The sequence below is a fragment of the Loxodonta africana genome, chromosome 15 (genome assembly GCF_030014295.1).
Source record: "Loxodonta africana isolate mLoxAfr1 chromosome 15, mLoxAfr1.hap2, whole genome shotgun sequence".
Classification (NCBI taxonomy): domain Eukaryota; kingdom Metazoa; phylum Chordata; class Mammalia; order Proboscidea; family Elephantidae; genus Loxodonta; species Loxodonta africana.
In genome coordinates, this window is record NC_087356.1 from 15,596,015 (window position 1) to 15,609,167 (window position 13,153).

A 13,153-nucleotide genomic window follows, 5' to 3' on the forward strand; every position below is an offset into this window, starting at 1 on the left:
GGACCCTGCAAGAGGTGTAACCTAGTACAGTAATTGGAGCCCTGGTGGTGCAGTGGTAAAGAGCTCGGCTGCTAACCAGAAGGCTGGCAGTTCAAATCCACCAGCTGCCCCTTGGAAACCCTATGGGGCAGTTCTACTCTGTCCTACAGGGTGGCTATGAGTTGGAATTGACTCGGCGACAGCAGGTTAGGACAGTCATTTGGAATCCTTTACTAAAAACAGAACTTATCTTAGTGATGTAGAGATGTGTTCATAGAGTGTTGGGTATCATTTCTAAGTTTTGGTTTTGCTTTCTCTTTAAAATTCAGACAGATTCCTTCCTTGTGCTTTGCTTAAAAGCAACAGCTGTGTCTGAAGGATAGAATTATATTTGAGTCACTGGAGAAATTCTTGGCTTAGCTAGAGGATTCTCTGTTAACAGACCGCCCTGTCTCAGGCCCGTTTAAGTATCATTCGTAGGCAAAACCGTAAGGATCCTGGACATACACTACTTTCCTAATGTCCACTACCAAGAACTATTTCAGGCACCGCCCAGGGATTTCCAGACATTTTCTAGAGTCATTTAATCCTCATAGCAACCCTGAGAGGAGGTAGTTATAATTGTTATTACCACTGTCAGATGATGGAGGCCTGGAGAAGCTGAAGGAACTTTCTGGAGGTCACACAACTCATCGGTGTTGGGGAGGAATTCAGACTCGAACCTACCCAACTCCAAGCCTGTGCTCACCGTTTCTCACTGTCAGGAGTCTCATCCAGGCCCCAGTCCACCACCCCACAAGCCTCCCTCCTGAGCATCCTCAACCATTTGCTCATTTATTTGACCGTGTGTGCCTTCATTGCATCACACATTTGTCTTGTCTGCTCTATCACAGGGAACAGCCCTTGAGAACTGAGCAGGTAGCCACTAGAGAGACTGGAATTTCAGAGCCATGAAACCTTACCAGCCAGCTCCATATTGGACCAATAATTTTCTTCAGACACCAGGGAGTCATTCACGAGTGACTGCTAGCCTCCCTAGAGAATGGTGTTGATTTATATTTCCACCGTCAATTATCTTTCTAGAGAATAGAAGTGCATTGGAGACCCACTGCATACCAGCCACTCTTCAAACAGTGTTTCCCTGCCTTCTCACACCAGGGTTCTACCAGAGACATTGTTCGTGTTTTATAGAAAAGGAACCCAAGGCCAGAGAGAGTTAAGTTATGCTTTCCAAGGTAACAAATAGATGGAGAATATTTTCCGAGCTCTGTCTCTCTGGCCTGCCTCCTCTCTGACTCATTCTTTTTCCCCTCTCATTCCACGTCCCTCTTCCTCTCCCCCTTCATCTTGCAGTTCATCATCACTGTTCACTAGTCAAGTTTGATTGTCAGGTACTCAGTAGGTGCCTAAGACTGTACTGGCACTGTGGTGGGCATGACAGCCTTTTAGCTGGGGTTGGAGGAGGATCTAAGGTCCCTGGGCAGCCCAAATGATTTGCACTTGGCTGGTAGCCCTGAAGAAACCCTGGTGGCATAGTGGTTAAGTGCTATGGCTGCTAACCAAAGGGTCAGCAGTTTGAATCTGCCAGGCGCTCCTTGGAAACTCTACGGAGCAGTTTTATCCTGTCCTATAGGGTCGCTGTGAGTCGGAATTGACTTGACAGCACTGGGTTTGGTTTGGTTTTGGGAGTAACCCTGAGGGTGCAGTGGTTAAAGCGCCTGACTGCTAACTGAAAGGTTGGCGATTCAAACCCACCAGCTGCTCCATGGGAGAAAGATGTGGCAGTCTGTTTCTATAAAGATTTACAGTCTTGGAAACCCTTGGAATTTGGGGCAGTTCTACTCTGTTGTATAGGGTCACTATGAGTCGCAGTTGACTCGATGGCAGTGGGTTTGGTTTTTCTTGGTTTGGTAACCAAAAGATTAGCAGTTCAAACCCAGCCAGCAGCACTACAGAAGAAACAGGCCTGGCGATCTGCTTCCATAAAGATTACACCAAGAAAACCCTACAGAGCTGTTCTAGCCTGTAGCCTATCAGGTCTCGTAAGTCACAAATCAACAACAGAAACATATTTAACAACAAAAACTCTTGATGACCTAGCCAGTAGTCAGTCAGGAAGTCGGTCTGTCTTTGAAAAGTGTCATGATGAACTCACTTCTCCGTTTGGGTTTGATATCAGGAACCTTTCATCCTCTCGTCAGCGGGCACCTTCTGTTTGCTTGGAGAGGTGGAAGGCATGATGAAGCTGACCCACAGCTCCAGCTTTCCTCACAAGGCCCAGTTCCACAGACAACAGCTTCCCTTCACTCATATAGGGAGTGTACGCTCTTCTTAACTCCATTTCTGGTCATCTCTAAGACCATCAAACATCCCCTCCTACTAGAATTATCTGAGAACGATTCCTTGGGCAAGCAGATCACCTAATGGGAGCCATGGGATTTTTTCTGCACCTGAAAGATACTCCCTAGCACCTTTTCTGAGTTTTTGGGTGGCGAAAATGGTTATGCGCCAGACTATTAATAGAAAGGTTGGCGTTTCGAACTCACCCAGAGATGGCTCAGAAGACAGGCCTGGTGATCTAGGTCACAGCCTTTGAAAACCCTCTGGGGTGCAGCTCCACCCTGCAAACGTGGCAGAGCTGTGAGTCAGAACTGACTCCATGATAGCAACTGGTTTGGTTTTTTTGGCTCAGTACCTTTTCCAGGAGACTGAAATGCCCAGGTCATTGGCCTTGAGTCTCTCCCCTCTCTTTCCCCCTGACTGTTTTTTTTAAGTATCGTTCTTAAGGGCAGAGCAGGACATGTCTGCAGGACATCACTGCATCACGGGCTGTTCCCAGGCCTGTGATTCAGAACCAGGCTCTCTCCAGCAGAGGGAGGATGAACACAGCAGAGATGACTCATGTGGCCGCCACCTGCTGTGGGACTACCCGTCTTAGAATAGCAGTGAGGGAGGCCAGGGGAATGCTGGCCCTTAAGGCCTGTGGTGTTTTCAGACTGTCCCGTGGAAGGAAGCAAGTGTGGTAAATGCCCTAGAAGCACCTGTGAGCTGTCTTCATTCTATCAGGTCCTTAATTTAGGTTTCAAGTAATTCCCTAATTTTAGCATCGTCTATTCATTGCCTTGTTTTTTCCTGCCGCCTTCCTCAAAGCCAGCTCCCCATAGCTCTCGTGTCCATGGTGTTAATGTTGGGCTAATGTTCTCCTCAGTTTGAAAAGCATTTATGAAGGCCTACTGTGTGTCAACAAGGAGTTCCCTGGATGGCACAAACGGTTAAGCACTTGGCTGCTAACCAAAAGGTTGGCAGTTCAAACCCACCCAGAGGTGCCTTTAGAAGAAAGTCCTGGCAACCTGCTTCTGAAAGGTCACAGCCCAGAAAACCCCACGGAGCTTAGTTCTACTCTGCACACGTAGGGTCACCATGAGTTGGAATTGACCCCATGGCAACTGGTATGGTGGTGTACTGTGTGCCAGGCCCTGCGGGAGAGGCCAGGCCTGTAATCATCAACAGAGCACAGTTCCTCTGTCCAGAGGCTCAGCCTCGACTGGGAATCACGGCCACGTAAACAAACGCATGCAAAATTTGAGATGTGCACACCACTGCGTGTACATGCAGCAGTCATGTGACTGGTGGGGGGCCCAGTCTCTGTAAATGAGCCCCCAGTTATTTACGAAAGAAACTGGCATCACCCTAACTCCCTCACCCCACATCCAGTCCTCCAAAATGCTGTTGTGTAAACTCCTGATCCTTCATATAGAATCCATCTACTTCTGTTCTTCCTCTCCATGCTTCCCAGTTGGTGAAGGCCATCATCATCTCTGGCTCCTGCAGACACCTTCCTGGTGTCCCCTCATGCCTTCTGATCATAACGCTCTCTTTGTCCTCAGACCCATTCAGCCTAAACCCACCTAGAGCCTCTGGCCCTGCCCACCTCTCTGGCTCCTCTCTCATCTTCTGTGTTTAGCCTGGCTTGTTCCCTCCTGAGAGCACCCACCCTTCTCTGACCTCAGGGTCTTTGCACCTACTATTTGTCTTGCCTGAAACACTCTCTCCATCCCCCTGAAACACTCTCTCCATCCCCCTGTCTGCTGCCATAACAGAAACACCACAAGTGGGTGGCTTTAAAGAACAGAAATATATTTTCTCATAGTTCAGGAGGCTAGAAGTCCGAATTCAGCGTGTGACTCTTGGGGAAGGTCCTTCCTTGTCTATTGCAGCTTCTAGTAGCTGCCAGCAATCCTTGTAGATGCATCTGTCTCTCTCCGTCATCTCTTTCTCTTCTCCCTGTGTGTCTCTTTGTATCCATTCTGCTCTTTTATAACTTAGAAGTGATTAGATTTAGAACCCACCCTACATGAGTATGACTTAATTAACATGACAAAGAAAACTCCGTTTCCAAACAGGATCATATTTATAGGTATAAGGGCCAGGATTGCAATATGTATTTTGGGGGACACAATTCAATCCATAACACCTTCCTCTCTCCACATTGCCTAATGAATTCTTAATCCTCCTTTTGACCTCAGCTGAAGGGTCATTTATTTAGATGGTCCTTTCCTGACCCCATGTTAGATCTTCACCCCACACGGCACCTGAACTCTTGTGTTTGCATTTGTCTTTCTTGCTGACTGGAAGCTGCATGAAAGCAAAAACTCTGGGTCACACTGTACCCCCAGTGCCTAGCATAGTGCCTGGCACCTAGTAGACCTCAGTAATATGTGTTAGAAGAATAATAGATGGGGAAGGCAGTGGAGGCTCAGAGAAGCCTCACAGAGGAAGTAACACCTACCGTGGAGGAGAAGAAGGAGTCCGGGTGGTCAGGCAGGGAAAGAGGACAGTGTGTGCAGAGGTCAGTGGCAGGAGGCCCAGAAGGGGTTCTGGGTGACTAGAACACCGCTTCACTGGTGGAGGGACAGGTGACAATGAGGACAGAAGGGGGGTAGGGATGAGATCTGAAGTACCTTGCATGAAAGTTTAAAAGTTCTAAAAAGAACTAAAAAAACAAAAAGGCCAAACAACCCCAACATGTATGTGTCTGTGTATGTATATATGTGTGTGTGTATATATATATATAAATATGTATATGTGTGTATACAATGTGTATATGTATATACACACAACACACACACATATGGTTAGTTAATCCTCATTTTTTGCAGATTCCATATTTGCAAATCTGCTACTTGCTAAAATTTATTTGTAACCCCAAAATCTATCCCTGTGGTGCTGTTGTGATCATTCACAGACATGCACATGCACAGAACAACAAAAAATTGAGTCACCCAATGTGCCCATTTCCAGCTGAGATCAGACAAGGCTGGTTCTGTATTTGCTAGTTAAGTGTCCACAGGGATCTGTAGAACATCACTACTGCGAAAAACAACCATCAGCCGTATATAACAGTGGTTAAGAATTCAGCTGCTAACCAAAAGGTCAGCAGTTCGAATCCACCAGTCACTCCTTGGAAGCCTATGGAGCAGTTCTACTCTATCCTGTAGGGTCGCTATGAGTCAGAATAGACTGGACGGCAATGGGTTTGGTATTTTTGGTTATGGTCAAACTTCAGGATGTCCCTGTGGGGGCGATAAGCAGTGTCTCTCCTTCCCGAGGGCAGGAAATGACTTGCCAGCTGACTCAGGAGTAGCCGGGGCTAAGGATAGTGCCGGCCTCTTCAGTTTGAGCCTCCTTGGTTTCCCCCAGCACAGCTGCCTCCCTCTAGCTTGTTTGTCTTCCAGAGGAAGGGCTGTAGTTTCTGGGACTGTCAAGTTCAAGGAGCAGCAGAAGTCTAGTTCTGAGCATGACTTCGGTCCCCTTGGAGCACCAGAGCCTCAGACCAGCAGCCCCCGGGGTTTTGCCTGAGCCTCTGTGTCACCCTTTGTAAAACAATAACAGCCACCACCTGCTAGAGCCTTAAAGGGAGCAAAGGGTCACAAGGCTAGTGGTGGCCATAAGGGCACCCTCCAGGGCCCAGAGCCTTTTTCCTCCCTCCCTCTGCCCTGTTTGTGTGAGCCTCTCCTAAGCCTGTGCCTGGGGTCTCCTCAGATGTTCCAGGTCATTCAGCCAGAGAGAGCGCTGTACATCCAGGCCAACAACTGCGTGGAGGCCAAGGACTGGATTGACATCCTCACCAAAGTCAGCCAGTGCAACAAAAAGCGCCTCACCGTGTACCACCCCTCTGCCTACCTGAACGGCCACTGGCTATGCTGCAAGGCCTCCTCGGACTCAACGCCTGGCTGCACCCCCTGCACTGGGTAAGTGGGGCAGGCTCACTGCCTCTCTCCAGCCAAGCTCCCTCCTCAGGGTGCAGCCTCAAGTCAGCACTCAGAGTGGCCTGCCCACCCCTCCCCTCCCAGCTGCCCAGGGCTGCCAAGGATAGTTGTCTAGTCTGTACACTATACAGAGAAGGTAGGCCAAGGGGGCAAGTTGAACTAAAACACATCCCACATCCCCAGAGAGATGCCTTTTTTCTAAATTGTCTAAGGAAGGAGCCAGTGCACCTTTTCGTAAGCCTTCCACCAGTGGGAGCACCTGTTTCTAGCTTGCACACCAGCTCTGTGTAGACTAGCAGGGAGCTCCAAGACTTCCACGCTTCCTCCTACACCTGGCATGGGATTGAAGCTCAGTTCTTAAAAATGTACGTCAATAGCTAACCACAGAGGGTTAAGAAGAAAAAGTAGAGTGGATGGAGTTTCCTTTGGGGGAGGAGGGATGGGCAGGATAAAGGATGGGAACATGATGCAGAGAAAAACACCCCATGGATGGAGTGCTATCTTCCTCCAACTAAGAAGAGTCTGCAGATACTCCACCACCCTGGAAAGCTCCGTCCTGCTTGTAGATAAACCACCACCCCCTTTGGTTTCTCCAACTGAAATCTAGTGAATACTCACTCTTTGTAAACTGAGGCAGCTTGTTCTCTTCTTGGCTGCTTCTCAGCTGGGCCTCTTGTGGCTCACTGGAGTCTCCAGATCATTAGTGCTAGTCCTGAGGGATGAGGCCAGGGTGCCCTTAGCCCCCGGGACACTCAGCCATTCCCCTGGTTACGTTAATGTGACTTGTGCATACAAAAATGATAACAACAATGGTACAATGGTAGCTTTCATTGGTTGAACACCAACAGTGGACTACTTAGGTGTATGCTCAGTGCTTGGCATACCTGCTGTCCTTTCATCCTCACAGAACCCTTTGAGATGGGAACTTTATCGTCCAGTTTTATAGATGAAGAAGCTAAGAGTCAGAGAGGATAAGAAATTCATCAAGTCGCACAGTCAATGCGCAGTGAAGCAGGGGTTCCAACTCAGGAGTCAGTGTGGGATCAAAACACCAGAAGTCTTTTCTCCTGGGGCTGCCTGCCAGGTTTCTCCAAGGCAGAGGCAGGGGAGGAAGGAAGTGGGTCTCCCCAGACCCCTCACTCTTTGGGCTGCTTTGAATCCATCACAAGAGGAGCCCACAGCAGCCTCCAGGGGAGGGAGAGGAACCCCTGCTCTTTTCCCACCTAGGGCATCTTTCCCACCTAGGGCATCTTCCCTCAGGGAAGGCACGGTCCAAGTGGCATCTGTGTTGTTGTTGTTAATGAGTCAGACCCCGGCTCATGGCCACCCCATGCACAATGGAACAAAACGCCACACAGTCCTGTGCTATCTCCGTGATCGGCTGCATTTTGGCTGATTTTCAGAAATAGTTCTCCAGGCTTTTCTTCCTAGTCTGTCTTAGTCTGGAAGCTCCACTGACAGATGGGATATGGCTGTGCATGAGGTGCATTGGCCAGGAATCGAACCTGGGCCTCCTGCGTGGAAGGTGAGAATTCTACCGCAGAACCATTATTGGCCTCTGTAGAGGGTTGTCTTTTTTTCTAGATCATTTATTTCCTGGGCAAAGCAAGTCTGTTTTATTTGTTGCCCTGTGGATAATAAAAAGCCTTCAGACTCCCAAGACCGTGGACACCATTTCTAAATGCATGTGAAGGGGTTTGCACACCAAACGCAAATGCCCGAGTCCTGAGCTTTAGCTCCCCTTGTCAACTATGGAGCCCAGGTTGCACAGTGGTTCAGAGCTACGGATGCTAACCAAAGGGCCGACAGTTCCAATCCACCAGGTGCTCCTTGGCAACCCTATGGGGGCAGTTCTACTCTGTCCTATAGGTTCGCTATGAGTTGAAGTTGACTCAATGCCAGTGGGTTTTAAGCGTCCCTAAATCTGGGATCCAGGTTAATGTCCAGTCACTTGATCTTCTTCCTTTAGTGTTTTTTAAATATTAACACCATAATTAGAAGTATAGTTTTAAAGAGTATTTTTATCTTTGTGTTCTGCTCTCGTTGTGTTTGGACAGTGGCCTTCCGGCAAACATCCAGCTTGACATTGATGGGGACCGGGAGACAGAGCGTATCTATTCGCTGTTTAACCTGTATATGAATAAGCTGGAGAAAATGCAAGGTAAGGGCAGGGGAGCATTCTGCAGCTCGTCAGGCCAGATCCATGGGCAGTTTGCTGAAGCCCAGCTGCAGCCCTGGGGACCACAGGGAGCCATTGTCAAGAGATGCGCTAGGAAAGTGAAAGCACTCCATTTGACGCATCTGATGTATTTTTGGTCTGCCCTGCAGGTGTCTTTGCGTATAGCACTGATGTGCAAAAGGTTTTTGCAGGTTAGGCAGCTATTGGGGAAAAAGTTACGTTAATGGCAGGATCTGTAGATAATTTTAAGATGGGATTTAATGTGCAACATCTAAAAAGCTGCCAAATTCTTGAGCCGATCCTGTTAATAACCTTCCATACCTCCAAACTGAGAATTTCATTCTTTTGTGTTTTGCAGAGGGATGTGTGTGTGTGTGTGTGTGTGTATACAGTGGGTATTGCATGTTTCAAATCATATTCTATGCCAGCTTAGTTATCAGTGACATTTAAGTGCTTCACATATTTTATAGAACTTGAAAACATTCTAGGTCACCTAAAAAAAAAAAAAATAGATGACACAGTGTTGATCATTTGGGGGCTGTAATTTAGGAGAAAAAGCAAACATATAAAGAACCCACTGGAAGGTGAGTGAGCTGTATTTGTTTCTACCTCGAAATCTGTTAGAGCTCAGATCTACTGTTAGGGAGGTGGCGTGACTGGGGCCCTGAAGTCTCACTCAAAATGTGAACTAAAAATGAGGGTGCCTGGAAATGAGCTTGTGTGATTTTTTCCCCCCTTTTTAGTCTTTCCTGATTTAACCCAGAAGTGTCAGGTACATGCCTCAGCCTGGAAAATCCTATAATCCTGCTTTGGCCTCTGTACAGTTGTACTTCTGTGAGCTCCAGTTTCTACCCTGCAGCGCTCAGTTCTGACTCATCCTGTCACATGCACGGGCACCCAGGTGCACACACACACACAAGGAGGGCCTCCCCCTCTTCACCCAGCAATAGGCTAAATAGAGTGCCTGACTCCAAAGTACCAGAACTTCATGCAGCTGTGGCCTGGAGGCTGCCTTTGTACTCCAGGTGGCAAAGACAGTGGAGCTACGATGGGAACAGCTTTTTTTCAGCTCACCGTTATGAATGAGCAAGACAGAAGAGGGTAGAATCAAGGGATTTGAATCGGTTGAGGCCACAATGTAAGATCCATGTTCATTAAAGAGACTGACAGGGCCTCTGTGATTGGCTCCTGCTGCCTTGCAGCCTCAACTCTCACAGCCCAGCCCCTCACTTTGCTCCCAGCAGTACCAAACTGCCCGTGGCTGCCCCCAAACACCAACCGTTTCCCACCACTGTGCCTTTGTTCCTGCTGTCCTCTCTACTTGGAGTGCCCTCCCCCACTTCTTAGTCTGCTAATGCTTACTTATCTTTTTTAAGGCTCAACCCAGAATTACCTTCCCCCAGAAGCTTTGCATAACTTCCCTACCCCAAGTACGTTTGGCGTCATTGTATCATACCAAAACAGCCAAAGCCATTGACGTCGAGTTGATTCTTACTCATAACGAACCCATAGGACAGAGTAGAACTGCCCTATGGGGTTTCTAAGGCTGTAATCTTTACAGGAACAGACTGCCACATCTTTCTCCTGTGGAGTGACTGGTGGATTTGAACCCCAGCCTTTCATTTAGCAGCCAAGCACTTAACCACTGCAATACATTGTGGTATTTTGAAAGCAGAGACCATGTCTTCTTTAGCCCAGTGCCTGGCACAAAGCAAGGACTCAGTACTTGCTTTGGGTGGGTGGGTGGGTGGATGGATGGATGGATGGATGGATGGATGGATGGATGGATGGATGGATGGATGGATGGATGGATGGATGGATGGATGGATGGATGGATGGATGGATGGGTGTATGGTTGGATGAATGGATAGGTGGTTGGTGAGTGGGTGGATGGATGGATGGATGGATGGATGGATGGATGGATGGATGGATGGATGGGTGGGTGGGTGGGTGGAAAAGGTCTCACATATGCAGCCTTCCTCCCAATACAGCCATCTTGACAACATGGATTCACAGAATTTCAAAACAGTTGGAAACCTCAGTGTTCATCTCCTCCAGGCTTCTCATCCTACAGGAAAGGAAACTGAGGCACAGAAGCGTTGAGTTACTTCTTTAACCGTGCTCAGACGTCTGCCTAGAATATCAGTGCTTTTTGAGGCAATGTTTTTTTGGTAGGAAAGTTCTGATTGCCCCAAGACGCTCCTTTTATATTACCCAGATTCCATTTCCCTGCACACTGCACCATTGTGTCTTATTTCTGTCCAATGTAGTAAGTCCTTTCTGCCTATCAATGACGGCCTTTAATTAGTGAAGAAAGCTTGTTGTAGTCACCTCTGCAGGAAGAAATGGCCAAACACTTAGTCCCCTTTTTCCCATCTGTGGCATAGTTTCGCCCCCTAGCCAACCTCCTTTGGGCGCACACAAGTGTGGGCACAATCCGTGGGATCTTGTGCTAAAAGGCTGACTTTCAAGTTTGGGTCACAGGACCGCAATCGATGCAGACAAGATTTTCAAGCTTTTCGTGTGGTGGAAAGATCCTAGTTGGTGGGGCCGCCAGATTCACCATTATTTGAGATATAACCTGGGACAAGTTACATATTCCTTCATCTATGAAATATGCATGTTAGTGGTGGTGTTGGATGCTGCCAAGTTGATTCGGATTCTTAGTGACCACCTGTGACAGAGTAGAACTGCCCCACAGGGTTTTCTAGGCTGTAATCTTTACGGGAGCAAATCGCCAGCTCCTTCTCCCACAGACCCACCAGGTGGGCTTGAACCACCAACCTTTATGTTAGCAGCCAAGCACTTAACTGTTGCGCCACCAGGGCTCCTTTAAAACTGGCCTCCAAGCCCATTTATCAGAGTTTTTGGTAAGATTCAATGGATGTTTTGGTGAAGTATCTAACACAGTGTCTCACACGTCATTATTAAATGAATGTTAAGCCTTTTCATCCGTTTCACGCCCAGGTCACGCTGGTCTCTCGTTCATTTCCGTCAGCTGAAAGGTTCAGCTGATTTTATCAGTAAGTCAGTCTCTTCCAACCTACGTTCAGGACTTTGTTTTAGTCCTGTTATTTTATTTCTAAGTAATACTGAAGTTGGGTTCAATATTACAATCTCTTGAGATCTTTGTGAACCCTGTTTCCTGTCATCACATTTGTTAGACATCTTTTCCAGCTTTGTGTCGTTTGGTCACCATTGTGAACGTACTTTCTTTCACAGAGGCTAAAATTTATATACTTGAACATGCACTTTAATCCACTCAACACCTGTGGGCCACAGATTGTCAATCAGCACAAATCTGCCTAATTAACTGTTCCATTTTTACTCTATAGTTTTGTATCTTATTCATGAGGATATTCTATAAAAGTGTGTCAGAAGCCTTACTGAAGTCAACATACACCTACACCAGCATTTCCTGAAGCTCCGTGAGTTTTATAAACTGGTTGCCATTGAGCCAGCTCTGACCCAAGGCAGCCCCATGTGTGCCAGAGGAGAGCTGTGCTCCAAAGGGTTTTCAGTGGTTGATTTTTCAGAAGCAGATTGCCAGGCCTTTCATGCCCCTGAGTGTACTCGAACCGCTGATCTTTTGCTTACCAGCCAAACACTTAACCATCTGCACCTCCCAGGAATTGATTCCCTGAGCTTTATTGATCCCATCAAGAGGGGAAATACAGTTTGCTTAAAATGATTTATCCTAATTAGTGCTAGTTTTATGTTTTTCCTTCCTAAACACTCAGAATCTACTTGTTTAATAATCCAAGAATTTTGCAACTGATACATAGTTTATGGAATCCATCTTCTTCATAAGTTCAACATTAGAAAATACTTGCCAATCATTAGTCTCAGAGCACTGTTCCCATTGCCTGTGATTGTCCACAGGTCACTCGCAGCAGTTACTCCCTCAGACCCTGGGTTCTTTGGTCCCCTGTGATGTGATTCATCTGGGACTAAAGGCACAGGCTCTGTAGTCACCCTGCCTCAATTCAAGCCCAGCATCGTCCTCAACTATGAGACAAATGGGGCAAATTACTCAGCCCGGCTGAATTCTCACTTCCTCTTCTGTGAAATGGGGCTAGCTGCTTTTGCTTTTATGGTTTTTATCCTTATCATCACTGCTATTGTTGGTCTTTCCTGTATGATCTTTGGTTCTTCCATGATCTCTAGTCTACCCATCTATGCTGTGGAGCATTCTCTTTAATGAATAAGAACCAAACCAGGTAGGACTCAGGTCTACCTTGCTATTGTCTGCTAACACATCACCTTTCCCAACAAAGAGAATGATCTTTTTCTTTATTTGATTTGGGTTCCCTTCTCAATTTCCATGAATATTTATTTTAGGTTTAAGCCCTGCATATTGACCTGGCCATACAGGCTTGTGGCATCCCTTTGCATTTGTCCTCCGATGAGCCCTTTCCTGCATTTTTATGACAATAGCAGCTAATACTGTGCGCTGACTACGTGCCAGGCACTGAGCTGAGAACTTCACTGAGGCTACTCAGTTACCCTCTTGGATGGGCACGTGTTGTTGTTGTTAGGTGCCATTGAGTTGGTTCCATCTCATAGCAACCCTATCTACAGCAGAATGGTCCTGAGCCATCCTCACAATCATTATGTTTGAGCCCATTGTTGGAGCCACTCTGTCAATCCATCTTGTTGAGGGTCTTCCTCTGTTTCGATGGCCCTCTATTTTACCAAGCATCATGTCCTTCTGCAGAGACTGGTC

The 13,153-nt window shown here is 47.3% G+C and overlaps 1 protein-coding gene across 6 annotated transcripts in view; it reads left to right on the top strand.

Moving 5' to 3' along the window:
- The window catches only part of RASA3 (RAS p21 protein activator 3), a 268,967-nt gene that overhangs the window by 248,408 nt on the left and 7,406 nt on the right, over window positions 1–13,153 (top strand). For all 6 annotated transcript variants that reach the window (XM_064268615.1, XM_064268616.1, XM_010593593.3 and 3 more), the window contains 2 exons: window positions 6,022–6,230; window positions 8,306–8,409. In XM_064268615.1, coding sequence (XP_064124685.1) covers window positions 6,022–6,230; window positions 8,306–8,409 — 313 coding nt within the window. The remainder of the gene's footprint in view (window positions 1–6,021; window positions 6,231–8,305; window positions 8,410–13,153) is intronic.